At 37.6% G+C, this 20,019-nt stretch overlaps 1 protein-coding gene across 2 annotated transcripts in view; it reads left to right on the forward strand.

Annotated features, from left to right (window-relative positions):
* The window catches only part of LOC131547622 (glutathione hydrolase 1 proenzyme-like), a 91,390-nt gene that overhangs the window by 22,271 nt on the left and 49,100 nt on the right, over positions 1 to 20,019 (forward strand). The window contains exons 3-4 of one of the 2 annotated variants that reach the window (XM_058788272.1): positions 8,844 to 9,011; positions 10,883 to 11,013. In XM_058788272.1, the coding sequence (XP_058644255.1) occupies positions 8,844 to 9,011; positions 10,883 to 11,013 (299 nt within the window). The remainder of the gene's footprint in view (positions 1 to 8,843; positions 9,012 to 10,882; positions 11,014 to 20,019) is intronic. The other variant, XM_058788273.1, reaches the window with a different exon arrangement.

Here is a 20,019-nt window from a genome sequence, read left to right on the forward strand (position 1 = left end):
AATCTTAAAAAAAAAAAAAAGTACCCTTATGACTGGTTTTGAGGTCCAGGGTCACATACCTATCCTATTTAATAATAGTTCCAATTTTAAATGGTACATAATTGCAATTGTGTGCTATGTAGAACCTGACGACAACAACAATAATAACTAGGTACAAAATAAAAATATATAAACTAGAAGCTGGGTGTGCTCCTCAAGAAAACTATGCTATTGTAAATGTATTAAAGTCTTATTATATAGGCTATTAGGCCCTTTATATAGGCAATGTGTGCAGTTCTTCAAAGTAGCTAAAACAACTTTCACTGTCTTAATATGAAAGATAATACGCAAAAGGGGAAATGTAATAACTTAATACTGATCTTCATTATGTTAACGTGCAGGGAAAAACACGAACGTCTTATGTTCAAGCCGCACTGTCAGTTCGGTGGCGCTAGCAAACACGTCCTCCCTGCGCTGTCGAGTCGGTCGCAAACTCTCTTTTCCGCGCTGTTTCGTCCCACTTTTTGGTTGTTTGGCTTCCCATACAACGCAATGCAGCGCGGGAGATTGTATTAGCGCAGACCACTATAAATGTATTTATTCGTGTTAAAACCATGACTAATTTTCATAAGGGAACATGGAAACTCAGAGAGAATATTAGATGCGTTGATGGTGGTGAAATTATTACCGACATTAAAACACGTTACTAACATCAACAGCCGGAGTGCTGATGTCTTTTCACGGGCATAGCTGTCCGTCAATTATGATAATTTGCATTTAGCCGCAAACATGAGGTGCGAGCACCGAGTTCACCTTCAAATCATGACGTCAAATTCACATTTCACTAAAACAGCACCATGGAACAAATAGTCCAATGCCACTTTGGATCCAAGATGGCGGCGCGATCAGACGCAGCGGCTGCTCCAGGTCCCAAAGACGGTGCTTTTTTGTCTTTTAATGTCGTCTGTTCGTCTCCAAATAGTGTAAATTTACCGCTAGTTCATAAGGAAATCACTCCTAAACTCAAATATGTTCGCCAAAGACTTTTGGATATCGGCAACGCATACAAAGACCAACTCTCGCCGGCGGCTACTGAGAAGCTACGAGGCCTCTGTTTACTGCTGAAGCCGGACCTCGAGACCGCGGCCTCGCCTACTGTCGCTACCCGCACAAGGCGGCGTCGCAAGCGGTGTGAGAGAGGACGGAAGCGGTAAGCGGAGGTATCTGAGCTAGGCTGAGGAAAACCCCACAAGACCGGCTCTTCCAACACTCATGCTCTCAAACCTTCGCTCTCTGGAAAACAAACTGGACTCAATTCAACTCAGTCGACCTACACAGCATGAGACAAGGGATTGTTGTGTGTTTGTTTTCACTGAAACATGGCTGAACGGCAACATCCCGGACTCCGCCATTCAGCTGCGGACTAACTTGCTACCGCGCGGACAGAGATTCATCACTGTCTGGTAAGACTCGCAGCGGTGGCTTGTGTGTACGTCAACAAAGAATGGTGTAACAATGCTGGGTTAGTGACAAAACACTGTTCATCGCTGGTGGAGTTTATGTTTGTGAAGTGTCGACCGTTCTATCTGCCGCGGAGTTCACGGCCATTGTTATTGTCGCGGTATACATCCCACCGTGCGCAAACGCAAAGGACGCGTCATGAGCTGTACAGCGCCATCAGCGAACAACAAACAAATAACCCCGACGGCTTTTTCATCATAGCCGGTGACTTCAACCACGCAAACCTAAAGACAGTTTTGCCAAAGTTCTACCAACATGTGAACTTTGCAACAAGGAAATAACACACTGGACTTTGTTTACACAACAGTTAAGAGCGCATACAAAGCTGAACCCGCCCCCACCTCGGGTACTCAGACCACATCTCTGTTATGCTAATCCCAGCATACAGACCACTTCTGAAACTGGCCAAACCGGTTCACAAACAGATCAAGGTATGGCCAGACAATGCCACCTCAGCACTGCAGGACTGCTTCCAGGACACAGACTGGAACATGTTTAAAGAGGCGGCCACCTACAACAACCACACAGACCTGCAGGAGTACACTGCAACTGTGACTGCTTACATCCAAAAGTGCACTGATGATGTGACAGTCACCAAGACCATCACCACACGCGCCAACCAGAAGCCATGGATGACAGCAGAGGTTCGTGGGCTGCTAAAGACCAGAGATGAAGCATTCAGATCAGGAGACAAAGCAGCCCTCAAAACAGCAAGAGCCAATCTGTCCCGCAGCATCAAAAATGCAAAACGGTCATATGCTCAAAAAATCAACAATCACTTCACAGACAGCAGTGACACACGGAGCCTGTGGCAAGCTATTCAGACCATCACAGACTACAAGCCCCGCCACAGGCCTGTGATGACGACACATCCTCCCAGATACACTCAACCACTTTTACTCACGGTTTGAAATGCAGAATGACACACCTGCACAAAACTGCCCACACCTCCCAACGACCAGGCGCTCTGTCTGTCTCCAGCCGACGTAAGGAAGTCCCTATCTAGGATCAACCCACGCAAGGCTGCGGGTCCCGACAACATACCTGGCCGTGTACTGAAAGACTGTGCTGCACAGCTGACAGATGTCCTAACAGATATCTTCAACACCTCGCTGAGCCAGGCAGTCGTCCCCACATGTCTCAAATCCACAACAATCATACCGTTACCAAAGAAATCACCTGTGTCCTGTCTAAATGACTACCGTCCCATAGCACTGACTCCAATCATAATGAAGTGCTTTGAGAGGTTAGTCATGCACAACATCAAAACCAGCCTCCCCAACACACTCGATCCGCTCCAGTTTGCATACCGTCCGAACCGCCCACGGACGATGCAATTTCCTCCACTCTCCACCTGGCTCTTACCCACCTAGAAAATAAAGACTCCTACGTTAGAATGCTGTTCATTGACTTCAGCTCAGCATTCAACACAATAATCCCACAACAGCTCATAAATAAACTCAACCTGCTGGGCCTTAACAATTCCTCTGCAATTGGATCCTGGACTTTCTAACCGGAAGACCTCAGTCAGTCCGTGTCGGCCACAACACCTCGAGCACTACCACACTGAACACAGGTGCCCCACAAGGCTGTGTGCTCAGCCCACTGCTCTTCACGCTGCTGACCCACGACTGCACTGCCAAGTCCAGCTCCAACCACATCATCAAGTTCGCTGATGACACAACAGTGGTAGGCCTCATCAGCAACAACGATGAAACGCACTACAGAGAGGAAGTGGCACAGCTGGCTGAATGGTGTGGCACTAACAACCTGTCCCTCAATGTGAGTAAGACAAAGGAGGTTGTGATGGACTTCAGAAGGAACTCCGGTGATCACCCCCCACTGACCATTGACAGCTCGCCTGTGGAGAGAGTCAGCAGCACTAAATTCCTGGGGGTGCACATCACAGAGGATCTCACCTGGTCCACCAACACCATGTCACTCTCCAAGAAGGCACAACAGCGCCTACACTTCCTCCGCCGGCTGAAAAGAGCAAGTCTCCCTCCACCCATCCTCACCACTTTCTACAGGGGCACCATTGAGAGTGTGCTGACCAGCTGCATCACTGTCTGGTACGGGAACTGTACTGCAGCAAACCGCAAGACCCTCCAGCGGACAGTGAACACCGCTGCAAGGATCATCGGTGCCCCTCTCCCCTCCATCCTGGATATTTTCCTCACACGATGCTCCAGCAAAGCCAATAGTATCGTGAAGGATTCCACACACCCCTCCCACAGTCTCTTCCAGCTCCTACCATCAGGAAGACGGTACCAGATCATCAGAGCCCGCTCTGCCAGACTGCTCAACAGCTTTTTCCCCCAGGCTGTGAGAGCCCTGAACTCAAATCACCCCGCCCCTCTCTGAACCCCCATACAAACCCCCTACCTCCTGTAACATGTAACGTGCAATTCGAAGTGTGCTACACACAGGTGAGTGGGCCTGTACAAACCACCTGTAGTAGCACACTCTCCTCCTCTATGCGCACTAGTCACTTTTCACACACACTGCTGTGTGTACACAAATCCACAAAAGAACTCCGTAATATATGTATGTTTACATGCTCATGCACTACAAATCATCCTGCACTGTTCCCCAGCCAGCTGCTTGAACTCAATGTTTCTCCTTGCACATGTACAGTACTTATCTGAAGCATTCGTATAGTTTGTAAAGTTTGTATTTTTTAGTTTGTATAGGTACTTTTTTATAGATAGTATATTTATATTTATAGTCAAAATCTATCAGTAGGATAGTTGTGTATAGGTTTATATTGTCTTACTCCATTGTTGTATGCCTGTATTTATGTAGCACCGTGGTCCTGTGAGGCACGACATTTCGTTCCACTGTATGCCCCCGCATGTAGCGGAATGACAATAAAGCTCAACTTGACTTGACTTGACTTGATAACAATATGATTTGCTATAAAGTGCTCTGTGAATAAAACTCAAAATAGAAAAATAGCTAATAGATGTGCTGTGAAGGTAAATTACACAAAGTCATATCTTGTCATATCTGTCATATTATTTAGGTTCCTCCATTGTCCAAAACGTAGCGTATTGTCTAAAACAAAAGTTATGACTCTGTGTACGTTCACATACATTGATACTGGTCTGCGCTTCACTACAATACATTTTCCCCGCGCTGCAGTGCGTCGCGCGGCTTTGCCACACAAATTTTGATAGGTGGATATATAATAAAACAGGCGGTGTGCCAGAGGACTGAAAGGTTCTGCCTCGGTACGGTTTGTGTCAAGCCATTGGTTAATCTGGCTGTTTGATAAAGAGACCAAATGTAGCAGAAATAAACATGTTAAGAATCTGTAGAAGCGGAGGACTATTATTATTATTTTTAAGGACTATTATTATGTTGTAATGTTTGGTTGACCAATCAGCGGAGAGGGGCGTTTCACTCCGCCCACTTGTAGAGATTGAATATTCAAGTAGTTTATCCCTTTTCTGTCCCTGAACGTAAAAACGAAAACTGAAGCCGAATTCTTGATTTTTCATTTTGTTTGAACACATTTTTCAAATTTCAATATTAAATAAAAAACGAATTATCCGAAGGTACACGGACCAGGCAGCTATTTCCACCTTTTGACCACAAGATGTTGTTAGTGTGCATTGTTTTTACAATACAGTTGAGGGAAAGGCTCGGTGCTTCGCAAAGCTTAATTTTTCCATCACTAATAATAAATTCAAATGTGAAAATAAATAGTAATAACTTGTAACATTTCAGTGATTTATGTAAGCTTGTCTAAAACTATTTAAAAGTTTAATACATCACACTTAGACATCAGCACTCATCATATAAAGCTCAACAATGGTGACAATAAGAAAATGCCATGAATGTGTTTTGTATGCTGGCATGAAGCATTTCACCATTGTTGTGTTTCATATGCCAAATGTTGATGTCAGTGAGTGTATCAATGACAAAAAAAAAAAAAAATGTGTTAAACAAAAAATTAACAGCGATAGTATGTATACACTCCCAAACATCAACATTCAGCATCTGAAGTGCAACAACAGTGTAACAAGTTATTTATTTTCATATTAGCTGAATTATTTAAAGTGTTTTAAAGCAGTCTTTTGTCTGTTATTAAAACAAACATGTTGAACTGCTTTATCAATGCATAAATGTTTGCTACAAACACCTGCAATTGCTGAAAAAGAAGCAACGCTACATGATGATGACCTCAAACTAAACATTTTCAATAAGACATCAATATCTAAACCTCTGTTAATTCTCAATAAGAACTTGTGTAAGAAATAAAGTCAGTCTGGTTAGTAATAATTAAAGCTGGTAATGCTGTTTGTGGAGCTGTTTAATCAGATCTTGAGAAATGTAATGTTTTTTTTATCTTCAGTTCATCTAAGGCTGTGGCTGAAGAAAGTTGTAGTTTGTGTTCTTATTTTTCTTTTTTTTCTGTGCTTGTTCACAGCAGTTGTTTGAATGATTGAAATAATGTTTCAGGAACATCATACTAACCTTGAAATAACATTCTACTAACGTTAAGAAAACTGGATATTGTTATGTTCTTGGAATGTTACAAATCAACGTTCCTAGAATGTTGAATTTTACTTCAAAATTAAGTTGAAAGAACATTTGAGGAACATCATAGCTTTTAAAAACTTCAAGAAAACTGGACATTTTTTATGTTCCCAGAACCAACACTCAATATTTGGAGAGCGTTCTTATAACAAAATTCTGTTAGCTGGGATACAGCTGCATAAAACAAAAACTGTGTCCGTCTTGACTTCAGGCTGCAAAGCAACAAAATGTGATTATTTTAAAGGGGGATGATTCCTTTCTATACCCACTGACACACACACACAAACACAAACACACGCGCACACACACACACACACACACACACACACATATACGTTTATATATATATATATATATATATATATATATATATATATCAGTGTTAATTTCGTCAACGAAGACAAAAAATATTCGTCAACGAACCTTTTTCCTGTGACTAACACGAGACGTTGACGAGCTAAAATTAATATCTGATTATAAAAACTATGATGAAATATATGCCGTGTCTTCGTTAACAAGACGAGACGGGACTAAAATGTTATTTGAGGACTACCTGACATTCAAAATGCATCCTATAGGCTAAGTTAACTGTCTTGTCTTTCAAAATGTGTGTCTCTGTCATTGGATTACAATCAGATGAGGGGCGTTCGCATATCTCATTATGGCAGCCGCAGCAGACAGATAGGCTACCAAAACGTGAACTAGCGATCTGAAACAATGGCCTCAGCACCCGAAGGGTTAGGGACTGGGTGACCAGACATCCCGTTTTTCCCAGTAGTCACAATTCGTTGTCGATTAATTTAAAGTTAGTGAAGGCGCAATAGGTGGAATCGCACTGATAGAAGTGCTCTCTCTCGCGCACGCTCCACTTCTTCAGTTCTCATGGTGTGTTCACACCAGACGTGAATGAACTTAGCATGTTTTTTAAATATCTGCAAACATATTATGGTATTTTTATGCTTTAGTAGAGTCAAAATCCTACATACAGCACTTTTAAATAAGCAGATACATAATATATTAGGACTGAATCATTATTGCATTGATGAACATATTTCTGGTATATGTTTTGCAACAGTTATTTTAATCCTAACTGATGTAGTGTGTAGCTTATTATTTGTCAAACAACCATGTCAGAAGATGTACCCATGTACATACTTCAGGGTGTCAATGTTAATATTCATCAGGCTCAAACTGTGAAACATCTGCTTGTGAAAGAAAGCAACTGTATTCTGCCTTTCCAAAATATTTTGTTGGACCACCTTTAGCTTTGATAATGTTGTGCTTTCATTGTGGCATTGTTTCCACAACGTCATGCCTCATCAAAACATTTATTTCCACCAAGAGTTGCATTAAAGGTGCAATAGGAGATCTTGGAAAATGTTAACTTTAGCCTGATAGCACTGAAAGCGAATGTCCCACCCTCCATGCAATTGCGTCCCAACTAAAGCAGACACTGATCTCTAACATGGTTACTTCAACTGAAACAATAAATCAACATCTAAACCTTAGTTAATTCTCAATAAGATGTTCTGTAGATGTCTGACTGAAATAAGTTCAGAGCACTCATAATTGTTAGTTTTAAAAACTTAAATGTTTTAAGGCAATCGGTTTACTCAAACGGTTTGTTACCCTAACTTGTTGGGTTTTACAGTGATGAACTGTTGCCTACTAACAATAGAGTTAATGTTACTCAATTTTTATAAGTAATTAGTTATGTAATTTAATGAAAAATATTAGGTAGACATTACCTAATTTCTTTTAGTTTGTCATAGCTGTAAAATTTAGGTACTCTTTACTCAATATATAGGATAGAATCTACTCAAACAAAGTGAGTGCAAATTGTTACCTCAATTTTATTGAGTAAATATAGTGGATTACTCAATTTTATCGAGTAAATATAGTGAATCATTTTTTACAGTGAGTTAGTAAAAGTACTACAGTACCAGGAAGGAAGATCAGTTGTTGATTTTTGTCTGCCATTGTAGCACTGTCTGCACAGAGTGCATGATCGCGCTGATGACATATCCTGTCTGCGCGAACCGGGTGCGCAGAGGTATGCAAATACATACGTTGACAGGCAGGTAGGAAAGTCAATAAAAACGTTCGGACCAAGCGTTTTGATTGGATGAACATTTCTTGGTCCTCCGCCTTCCACAGAATATATAAATACAGATAAATAAATTTAGACCACTTAACTTAATGATTGCTATCGGGATGTGAAGAGACTTTCAACCAGAATAACAAAAAATGTTTCTGAAAACAATCACCTATTGCAGCTTTAATTTTTGGCCAAGATCTTGTTTTAACAGCACATCCTCAAGACTTTCAACAGGGTAAAGGTCAGGATTCTGTGGTGGCCAATTCGTACATAAAAATGACTCCTTATACTCATTTCACAATTTGGGTCCAATTAATCTTGTCATTGTCATCCTTCTGACATTCAGAAATACAAAGCTACACACTGCATCAGTTAGGGATTAAAAGAACTGTTGCAAAACATAAACATGCCAGAAACATATTAATCACTGCAACAATTATTCAGTCCTAAAAATATTATGTGTTTGCCTATTTAAATCCAAATGGTGACTGTTTTTGGCCAGGCAGTGTACACACACACACAGACAGGTACTTCTTTCTGTATGGTTTATTAGCTTGTTTCCTTATGGGGCCGCATAAGTTCATGGGGCCCCACAAGTTCAAAAATTTACTAATTTAGTCAAGTTTGTCTTGTTTATTATAGGAAGAGATAAGCATATATATTAAATATCTCAAACTGTACTCTGGTCGTCTGCTTTCAGATGGCTGTTGGTTGCCTTGGTGATTATTTTGATAGTGGGACTTACTCTGGCACTCATTCTAACACTCACTCTAAAACCCACTGTGACACCCACTGTACTATCCTCTGATAAGTGCTACGCTAAAGCAGCAGTGGCAGCGGATGCCAGGAAATGCTCTGAGATCGGGAGGTACGATTGCAAAGAGCCACATTTATGTTTCTGGGAGAGATTCCTTGCATGAGCGATGAGACTTTTGCAGCCCCAGAGTTGAAGTACTCCAGAGTGCAATCTGGTGTCGACAAGTGTCGCCCCGCCCACCCCCAATTCCATTGGTTTTTAACACGGCAAATCTTATTGGTGTAGACCCGAGCATGCGCATTCCTTTGTGTACAAATTTGTAATTGATTTGGCCATTTTCAATCATAGGCCTATCTTAATTATTATCTGTTTAGTAACCATGGTAATTTTAGTCAGATGAAGTCGTTTACAAATAAACTCTTGATGACAGCACCTCCGGGTTCTTCAGGCTGCAGCACTTCATTCATATTTCCTTGAGGATCGGCAGGCCGCAGATCAGCACTAAGTTGGGATTTTATACGCAAATGATGATAATTTACTGTATTTTAGAGATGGACAAACATGAACATAAGCGGCTGATTTTACGTTTTAAAGCACAACCGTTTTTTGTTGTTTAAAGAGATGAGATATAGCTTACGTTGCTCAATGCGTCACAAACTTGTAGGTTATTAAGTGCTAATAAAATGTTTTCATGGCAAGCTCAATGTTTCCTTGTTTATATCTTAATAAAATATTTGAGCCGATATTGATTCTCTTACAGTTTTTAAAGGTTCCTATCTTATATTAAATAAGTGTCCGTGACATCAGATATTGAACATCCAATTATTTATGTATCCACACCCTCATTGTGTGTGTGTGTGTGTAAAATTTAATTTGTGCATATAGCCTATATAAAAGTATAAATAAAAATTTTGCAGAGAAAATTAACATTTATTGCTTAAATACGCACTAAAGCACATTAATAATAATATTTGCTGTAGGTCAGATTTAATAACAGCTGTTTTAGTAAACAAAAACATTTAAAATAGGCCTATATGCAAAAAAAAAAAGAGAAGGGGTTGCTTTCAGCAAGGTTTTTATTCCCATTATCAACACATAAAACCCCAGTTCACGCTGATGGACTATTTGGGATTATTGCCTTATTTGTCACCGCAGTTGTTCTTTAAAATAAAACCATTTGCGGGTTTGTCCTATGTCTTACTGAACTACAGTGAATTATCATCATATCCTAAGTTATTGCTTATCCAACGATTCTAAAATAAAGAATATAGGCTACATATAAATATACATTATACAAAACAGCTAAATCTCAAACAGTGGATAATTTTTATCAACATCGCCCAGCTAAAACTGCTCAATGTTTAAGTATGTCTGCTTCGTGTACAGTGAAAAGTGCAATAATATGACTTCATTTAATGTGCAACCCACCTGTTGAGATTGAGTACCACTATTTACGTTCATCACACAGAAACTTTTAATATTTCTCATAGGTGAGGCTATTTATAGCATAGGTAGAACTATATCATGGCCACGAATTAAGAATTTGTTCCCCAGACTGAATTCGTGAGCCGCTCATATTACACAGCTCTGTTCTGCCCGAAGTACTCGGAGATGCCGCCACCAAGCGTTTGATAGGAACTTAATCTAATTCGTCATAAATAAATAAAAACTAAAATCGCTGTTGATAGCACTTAATATTTCTGTAGTACAGCCAAACAGCGTAGATCATTCATAAAAACCTATATAAAAGAATGCTCATGCGCAAATGTCTACACCAATAAGCTCTATTATATACCAATATATATACCAGCTGTATTATAAACCAATGAAATTGAAGGTGGGTGGAGCGACACGTGTCGCCCCACCTTAATGTGTCGCCCCGCCCCATCGTCCAGGGTGCACTCTGGAGCTACTCCCAGAGTTTGCATTACTCATATGGAGTCATTGTTTTTCAACTAAATTAGCACTCTTTGTGTTTGCAGGGACATGTTGAAGCGTAACGGTTCAGTAGTTGATGCTGCTATCGCCGCTCTGCTGTGTTTGAGTCTGGTAAATGTTCAAAGTATGGGAATCGGAGGAGGGGTGGTTTTCACCATATACAATGCATCAACAGGTACGTGAGCTTTGAGAGACTTAACCAGACTCCCACGACAATGTGCCACAATGAAGAAATATATTTTTTATGGCCAAAATATATTTGAAATATAAATATAAATATATGTTGCAAACAGTGAAGCTCAATGAAATATATTTTTGAAATAGTAAATATATTCAGTTTCAACCATCATGTACCAAAATATATTTCTAAATGTATTTCTGTGGCAAGAATTTCTTTGGACTGAAATATATTCAAAATATATTTTTTAAATGCTTTTTAAAAAATATATTTATATGTGGCCAAAAATATATTGGTAGAAAATATATTTACGTTAATATATTTTAGCAAATATACTATTTGGCCATTTTTTGTGTATTTTCAAAATATATTTTAAATGTAGAAATATATTTTTGAAAATATACAAAACACATCAGTAGAAAATATATTTATGTAAATATATTTTGAAACATATTTTAGCAAATGTATTTTTGGCCTTTTTTGTATATATATTATTTTTACAATATATTTTGAAAGTATAAATATATATTTTTTAAAAATACATATTTTAAATATATTAATATATTTTCAAAATAAACAGTCATTTCAGTCATTTTAAATTGTATGCAAAACACTGTAAAATTACTAACATCTGTAAAATTAACAATTTAGCTGTTATTTTAAGTATTATATCATTATAATTCTAATTTTTATACAGATAAATACTGTATTATTCATAGAGTATTTCTCTTTTTTCTTAAATTTAATAGAAATGTATTTAAAATTACAAAAATTATGGTAATTATAATTTATGAAATCACCACCAGATGGTTCAAATGGCAGCATTTCTCACACTATTTAAAAAAAAAACAATGTTTGTTTGTTTTTTTAAATAGTGTGAGAAATGCTGCCATTTGATAATTGTGTTAAAGGTGATAATTGTGTTAAATAAATTATATTATTAATCCCCCATAACAAACAAAAAAACTGTCAAACAAAAACTGTAAAATTTAAGTAAAATATCCTAACTTAAAGTGCAAAAACTCTATTTAAACTTTAACAATAAATAAATAATCAAATAAACAAACTCAAATGACTTGCTGCAGCAGAATATTAAACTCTATCATATGTCTATATTTTACTTTTTTAACATTATATAATGGTATACAAAAAGTGGTCAAAAATGTATTAGTAGAAAATATATGTACGTAAATATATTTTTTTGGCCATTTTTTGTATATTTTGAAATATATTTGAAAATATATTTTTTTGCTGTATGGGAATTTTTGTTAGTTTGAATAAAACAAAAACCCAGGGCTACTCCCAGCCATCAAACTTATGTGGGGCCAGATGGGAGGCACCTGGGCTATCTAACTGGGCCCCAGCCAGTTTTGTCCTCGGTTTCCATGAGGGCCCCACATAGGTCAGCCCAGATGAAACAATAAAATGAACACTGCTCAGTATGCACACTACAGAGTGCTAAAAATAAGACACAAGCAGTACTGCAGTTCATTAGATAATTAAGTGATAATAATATATTACTGATTGTGCATTAGTGACGAACACCTGCTTAACCTCTTAACTGTCACCGTCCACCCTGTGGGACGCCTACCTTTACTTCACTATTTTACAATTAAATCCTAATCTAATCATGACAAACTATATATCGTTGGAAAGGTCTAAGACTCCTAAATAGGTATTTTACCACTTTTTCTGTTAAAAAATTATGTAGGAAAAGTAATAGATTAATTTATGACCAGAGGTGTCAAATCCAGGGTCAGAAAGTAAAAGTCCTGCCATGTGTTTATTCCACCCATGAACTCAGCAGCTGATTTCACCAGAGGAGGAACCAAGTCATTCCTTTCAAGTCACAAGCAAGTTTCGAGTCAAATCCCAAGACCTCAACGAGTTGAGGTAATTAAGAGATAATTGAGAGACTAATTAAATGTTGATTGTGCATTAGTGATGAACACCTGCTGTTATTGAGAATTACAGAGGATCAGATGTTGATGTTTTATTGGTTAAAATGATGCCACCATCATGGAGATCAGTGTTTGCTTTAGTTGGGCTCTTGACCCTTTTAGTAACTGAGAATGGATTGTTTTAAGCAATTGCAATATTGCTTCACAACAAACATTTGCACATTGCTGAGTTAAAAGCTTGAGGAAGCAGATGAGCTTACACTTTTGGCTTTTATGTCACTTGAATGAACATTATGAAGGTGTTTCTCTTTGGTTTATTTACTGACGTTCAGCTGTTACAGAACTGCAGGAATTTACTATTAAACAAATGCCATCGTAATATTAAATATTGGAAAAAATTAAGAATTATATTGCTCAGGCTTTTAGACATGAACACTTATCATACGATCCTCAACAGTGGTGGCAATAATTATTCATACTGTAGTGTTACCCAGCATGCATTGCAGCATGAAGCATTTTGTTGATTGTCACCATTGTTGAGATTCATACGCTGGTTCTTGATGTCTGTGTGTGTCTGAGTAGGACTGGAGTTTAAATATTTAAATGCATTAGATTTAAAATTCTTTCTCTATAACTGCTACAGCAGTAAATTCATTGCGTACTGTGGTTTCACAGAGTTGTTTATTCAAAAGCAGAACATAAATTAAAAAAATGAAAAATGTTGTGTATATATATATATATATATACACACAGTATATTGGATGCAAACAGGTAAGCACCTGAAGATTACCTCATCATATGAAAACAACTAACAGTTGCTCACTGCACAGCACTGATCTCTCCGCTTTACAACAGCACATGCATTGCTACAGAGAGATCTAACACAGGAGTCAAGGGTCAAGAGCCCAACTAAAGCAAACACTGATCTACATGATGGTGGTATCATTTTAACCAATAAAACATCAACATCTGATCCTCTGTGATTCACAGTAACAGCAGGTGTTCATCACTAATGCACAATCATCATTTAATTAGTCTCTCAATTATCTCTTAATTACCTCAACTCATTGAGGTCTTGGGATTTGACTCGAAACTTGCTTGTGACTTGAAAGTAATGAGTTGGTTCCTCCTCTGGTGAAATCAGCTGCCGAGTTCATGGGTGGAATAAACACATGGCAGGACTTTTACTTTCTGACCCTGGATTTGACACCTCTGTTTATGACAAGAGTGCACCTGAAAAAAATCTACATCATGACATGAATTCTGACCTTTGTCACAGAAAGTCTTCTTAGTTGCCTTTTTCTCTATCACAAATTAGAAATCATAAGAAATTATTTATCAGTAGAAAACTTAAAATTTCAAAATTCATCCTTTGAAACCCATTTTAAAATCAGACATTGCATTACCATGTAAATGGTACATTAAAATCATGTTACAAAATATTTTCATTCATGAATTATAAAAAATTAAGTTTGGATAGTGCACTATAATGTCTCTGTTCAAAACTGTGGGTGACAGTTAAGGGGTTAAGAAAAAAAGAGACGAGCAGAAACACACACTCAAAAAAAATATTCAGTCTAAATTTACATTTTATGTAATTCAGTTGCATAACAATTTTCCATCCATTTAGATTACATAGTTTTAACATAAACAAATCAATAAACTTAATGTGATTCATATGCATCAGTCATACGTGAATGAAACAGGTAAGATTTATGTAATAATTCACAGCAAAGTCCCCACACTGCTCAGTGCTCATGTGTTTACACAATACAGAGTGTTCAAGTAGAATTGAAGCAGTGTTGAGTTAAGAAGATAATTATGTGATGATTGAGCATTAATGATGGACACATGCTGTTATCAAGCAGAATCACCGAAGGAACGAGAAACACAAGAACTACAACTGACTTCAGCCACAGACTAAGATGAAATCAACTGAAATAAAAGAAGACATTAAATCTCTCAAAATCAGATTAAACAACTCCACAAACAGCATCAGATTTACTTTATTTCTGTCAGACTTCTAGAGAAGCTCTTATTGAGAATTAACAGAGGTTTAGATGCTTTATTGTTTTGTTTGAAATCACCATCAAAGAGACCAGTGTTTCCTTTTGTTGGGCTCTCGACCCTTGACATTTTGGAATTAATATTATGCTGGTTGCTTTAATTGTGTGTTTGTATAAACACGCTTAGCCAGCGAAGCCACAAAAAAATGAAATAAAAACAGTTGTGGGCAGATGATCCATTGACCTCATTTCAAGTCCAATATCTGATTATATGGACGTTGTATTGCTTTTGTTTTTTTTTGTTTTTTTTTTTCACAAAAAGTTTTCATCTGTATCAATGCAAAGACCACAGACATCAAGAATCAGTATATGAATCTCAACAATGGTGACAGTCAACAAAATGCTTCATGTTGCAATGCATGCTGGGCACCATCATAGTACAAGACTCTCCAATGTATCCCAGCATGCATTGCAGCATGAATAAACAATGCAGCTGAATTGTCTGATTATTTTCTTTTATTCATACTATTTTATTTAACGTTTGCTGTTTTGTTGTGATTTTTTAGTAGCTTGTGCTATGATGTTCAGCGTTTTATCTGAATATTTTCTTGACTGTCACCATTGTTGAGATTCATACACTGATTCTTGATGTCTGTGGTCTTTGATTTGTTACAGATGAAAACTTTATGTGCACAAAGTGACTTGTAAATTATTCAAATTATTTGATATTTACAATACTGCAAGATATGAAACTACGGAAAAACTTAAAGCGGTATAACATCTATATAATCAGAAATCGGGCTCAAAATGATGTTGGTGGATCATTTGCCCACAACCCTTTTTCACTTGGCTTTACTGGATAAACTAAGTGTGTTTTATACAAACACACAAGTAAAGCCACCAGCGTAATATTAACACCAACATGTCAAGGGTCAAGAGCCCAACAGAAGGAAACACTGGTCTCTTTGAAAACAATAAAGCATCTAAACCTCTGTTAATTCTCAATAAGAGATTCTGTAGAAGTCTGACAGAAATAAAGTCAATCTGGTCAATCTGATGCTATTTGTGAAGTTGTTTAATCAGAGCTTGAGAGATTTAATGTCTTCTTTTATTTCAGTTGATTTCATCTTTGGCTGTGGCTGAAGTCAGTTGTACTTCTTGTGTTTCTCTTTCCTTCGGTGATTCTTCTTGATAACAGCAGGTGTCCATCATTAATGGTCAATAATTATCTCCTTAACTCAACACTGCTTCAATTCTACTTGAACACTCTGTTTTGTGGAAACACATGAACACTGAGCAGTGTGGGGACTTTGCTGTGAATTATTACATAAATCTTACCTGTTTCATTCATGTATGACTGATGCATATGAATCACATTAAGTTTATTGATTTGTTTATGTTAAAACTATGTAATCTAAATGGATGGAAAATTGTTATGTAATTGAATTACATAAAATGTCAATTTAGACAGAATCATTCTTTTGAGTGCAACAGCTATCACTGTAAAAATGATTCACTATATTTACTCAATAAAATTGAGTAATCCACTATATTTACTCAATAAAATTGAGGTAACAATTTGCACTCACTTTGTTTGAGTAAATTCTATCCTATATATTGAGTAAAAAGTACCTAAATTTTACAGCTATGACAAACTAAAAGAAATTAGGTAATGTCTACCTAATATTTTTCATTAAATTACATAACTAATTTCTTATAAAAATTGAGTAACATTAACTCTATTGTTAGTAGGCAACAGTTCATCACTGTAAAACCCAACAAGTTAGGGTAACAAACCGTTTGAGTAAACCGATTGCCTTAAAACATTTAAGTTTTTAAAACTAACAATTATGAGTGCTCTGAACTTATTTCAGTCAGACATCTACAGAAGATCTTATTGAGAATTAACTAAGGTTTAGATGTTGATTTATTGTTTCAATTGAAGTAACCATGTTAGAGATCAGTGTCTGCTTTAGTTGGGCTCTTGACCCTTGACTTTTGTGTTATATTTTTTTTCTCTCTCTCTGGTTGTTGTAACCATGTGTTCCTCAAACATATTTGTTACAGCTCAAAACCCAGAGAAAATGATCGGTAGTTGGTTGTCATATATTTATAATGACAATAATCTGTAAGTGAATTGATCTCATTGAGAGTGAGCCCAGACTCGTTGTGTGTCTAATCTCTGGTTAAGTGAACGTTGTATTGGTTATAGTAAAAGTGTTTGTGACAGTCAGTTAACAAAGGAGTTTCTAAACAGTTTGTCCACAAAAATTTTTAATCTCAACAACCTCAACAATGGTGACCAATAAAAGAAAATAAAGATCATGCTGCAATGCATGCTGGGTACTAGCATAGTACAAAACTCATCCATGGCTCCCAGCATGCATTGCAGCATGATTTTTATTTTCTTTTATGTAAAATTTAGGTACTCTTTACTCAATATATAGGATAGAATCTACTCAAACAAAGTGAGTGCAAATTGTTACCTCAATTTTATTGAGTAAATATAGTGGATTACTCAATTTTATTGAGTAAATATAGTGAATCATTTTTTACAGGTGCGTTCGAGATGCATTACACTAGCCTGACACCGGCTCAGAGTGTTAAAAAAGTAACACTGAAGCAGTGTTAAAGTTAATGGAAACGTCAAGTCGGACACTTTCTGCTCCCGGTAGTGATGCTCTCACGGTGTTTGCATGCTCTTATCACAGATTAAGTAAATTAAATGCTATATTTTTCAAATACACAGAAACGTTTTCATGAGCAACAGAAACACTTTTTATATACTGCTTAATACAGCGCCATCTGTTCATGAATAAACTTCAACATAAACATACTATTTAAATACCAATAAAGTGGGGGTTTACTGTATATGCTTTTATCAGTGTTTTATTGATAAACGTGATTCGATATAACTGTGTGACTACACTAAAAATGCTTTCACTGTTAAAAAACACAGATTTGTGAGCATTATTGGATTTTAATTGTTAGAATAAACACACAACACACGTCATGGTTGTCATCACAGAATCTGACCAATGAGGATAAAGTGTGTCGTCATCAAGGCTCTCGCAGCTGATTTTGAGCAACTGCAGCGCCTGATCTCGGCGGCTGGTCTTGTTTTGTTCTCGCGGTACTTTGATGACACATGTGATAGTAAGGCGGCTGCAGCGCTGATCAAAGTCGGACAAATGTTCTAACCAGAATGCATTGCTTTTGTCAGGCGGCAGCAGATTTTTGCGGCGCCGCATGAAGTTGAACGCACCTATTGACTTCCAGCCACAGCCTGCAAAACAACTGCAAATAAAATACATTAAATCTCTGAAGATCTCAGCAGAGAAGGATAGCATTATCTTTATCAAGTATCAATTAATTTATTAATGAATTAATTATTTATTTGCATATTTTTTTTCTTTCTGTAGTATCAAAATTGGTATCGGGTATCAAGATTAATGATGTTGTTTAGAATTTTTTTTTTATTACATTTGTCATTATTGGCAACCCAGTCAACACGTGAGATCACGCGATGATCACAGTGACATCACTCCATTCTCATACGGTGATACTCACAGTGTGAGTAATATGTGAGCTCATTGTGAATTCAAAATGTTGAGCAGGTTGAGAGGAGGCAGTTCAAGTATCAGTCGCTGGGGGACATTCTACTTCCTGTTCCTCAACACTATCACACAGATATCACAGTGCTCTCACATGATGAGCTCATGAGTGCACGCCCAGCTAACAGATTTCTGTTATAAGAATTTTCTCCAAACATACAACTGACTTCCAGACACAGCCTTCGATGAAATCAACTTAAATAAACAAATCCACAGCTTCACTCATTATTCACTCATGATGTTTTATTGTTTTGTTTGATGTTACCATCATAGTGATTAGTGTTTGCTTTAGTTGGGCTCTTGACCCTTTACTTTATAACATTATATTTTTGGGGGCTGCTGTAACTGTGTTTGTAAAGCACATTTGTTATGGCAAGGAAACCCAAAAAGAGACTGCAACCAGGTGATATTGGTTTGTTGTTGATGACAACAACACAGTCATCACCTAGATTCCATATGCAGTCTTGGCAAGTTGTGGCCTAATGGTTAAAGAGTCAGGCTCATAATCCAAAGGTTGCGGGTTTGAGTCTTGGGCAGGCAAGGACTGTAGGTGGGGGGAGAGAATATACAGCGCTCTCTCCACCCTCAATACCATGACTGAGGTGCCCTTGAGCAAGGTACAGAACCCCCAACTGCTCCCCGGCCACTGCAACATAAATGGCTGCCCACTGCTCTGGGTGTGTGCACTTTGGATGGGTTAATTGCAGAGCACAAATTCCAAGTCACGTCACTTTCATAGTCATTTATGGAGAATTATAAAAGCATAAGACACAAACATTATTAACTACTCTGATTCTTGATGTTTCTCTTTGTGTTTAAATGACAGTGTATGAATCTCAACAATGGTGAATCAAAAGCTTCATGCTGCAGTGCATGCTGGGTACCTAGTCTCTGTGCAGTGAGTGCACTTTGACCTCACATTAGTATGAGCACACAGTGAGGGCGCTGTGAGGTTACACTTTTAGCTCACTGTTACCTCACATTGTGACCTCATCACGAGTATCCTGTGAGATCATGGTGACATCGCTGTGAGATCAAATTGTTGACTGGGAAGACAAGCAAGAGAAACAGTGATCTGATGATGATGATGATGATGATCATGATGTTAAAGATATGATCATGTAACGGCCTGATTCTCTGATCCCATTCAGATCCTAACATATGACGATATAGACCCTTTTTCTGTTAGTAAACAATGTGACGTTTTTCTGTGGGCGGGGCTTAGCTGGAGGCAGAAAGATTCCACTGACTGCTTCACTAACGCTAGCTATGAAGTGTGTTTACCTTGTTTTTTTAACAATGGCTGGAGAAAATCCGATTTTACCTGCATATGTAAGGTCACTCACTGTGCAGGACCATTATTGTTATTTAAATAAGTTAACTTTAACTGACAAAGTCAGATTGGCCGACCCTATGCTCATGGATGGACGATCTGACAGGATTAACGTTACCTCCGATTGAGTGACTCGTTAGAGAAACCTA

Source organism: Onychostoma macrolepis, chromosome 01 (genome assembly GCF_012432095.1).
Source record: "Onychostoma macrolepis isolate SWU-2019 chromosome 01, ASM1243209v1, whole genome shotgun sequence".
Classification (NCBI taxonomy): domain Eukaryota; kingdom Metazoa; phylum Chordata; class Actinopteri; order Cypriniformes; family Cyprinidae; genus Onychostoma; species Onychostoma macrolepis.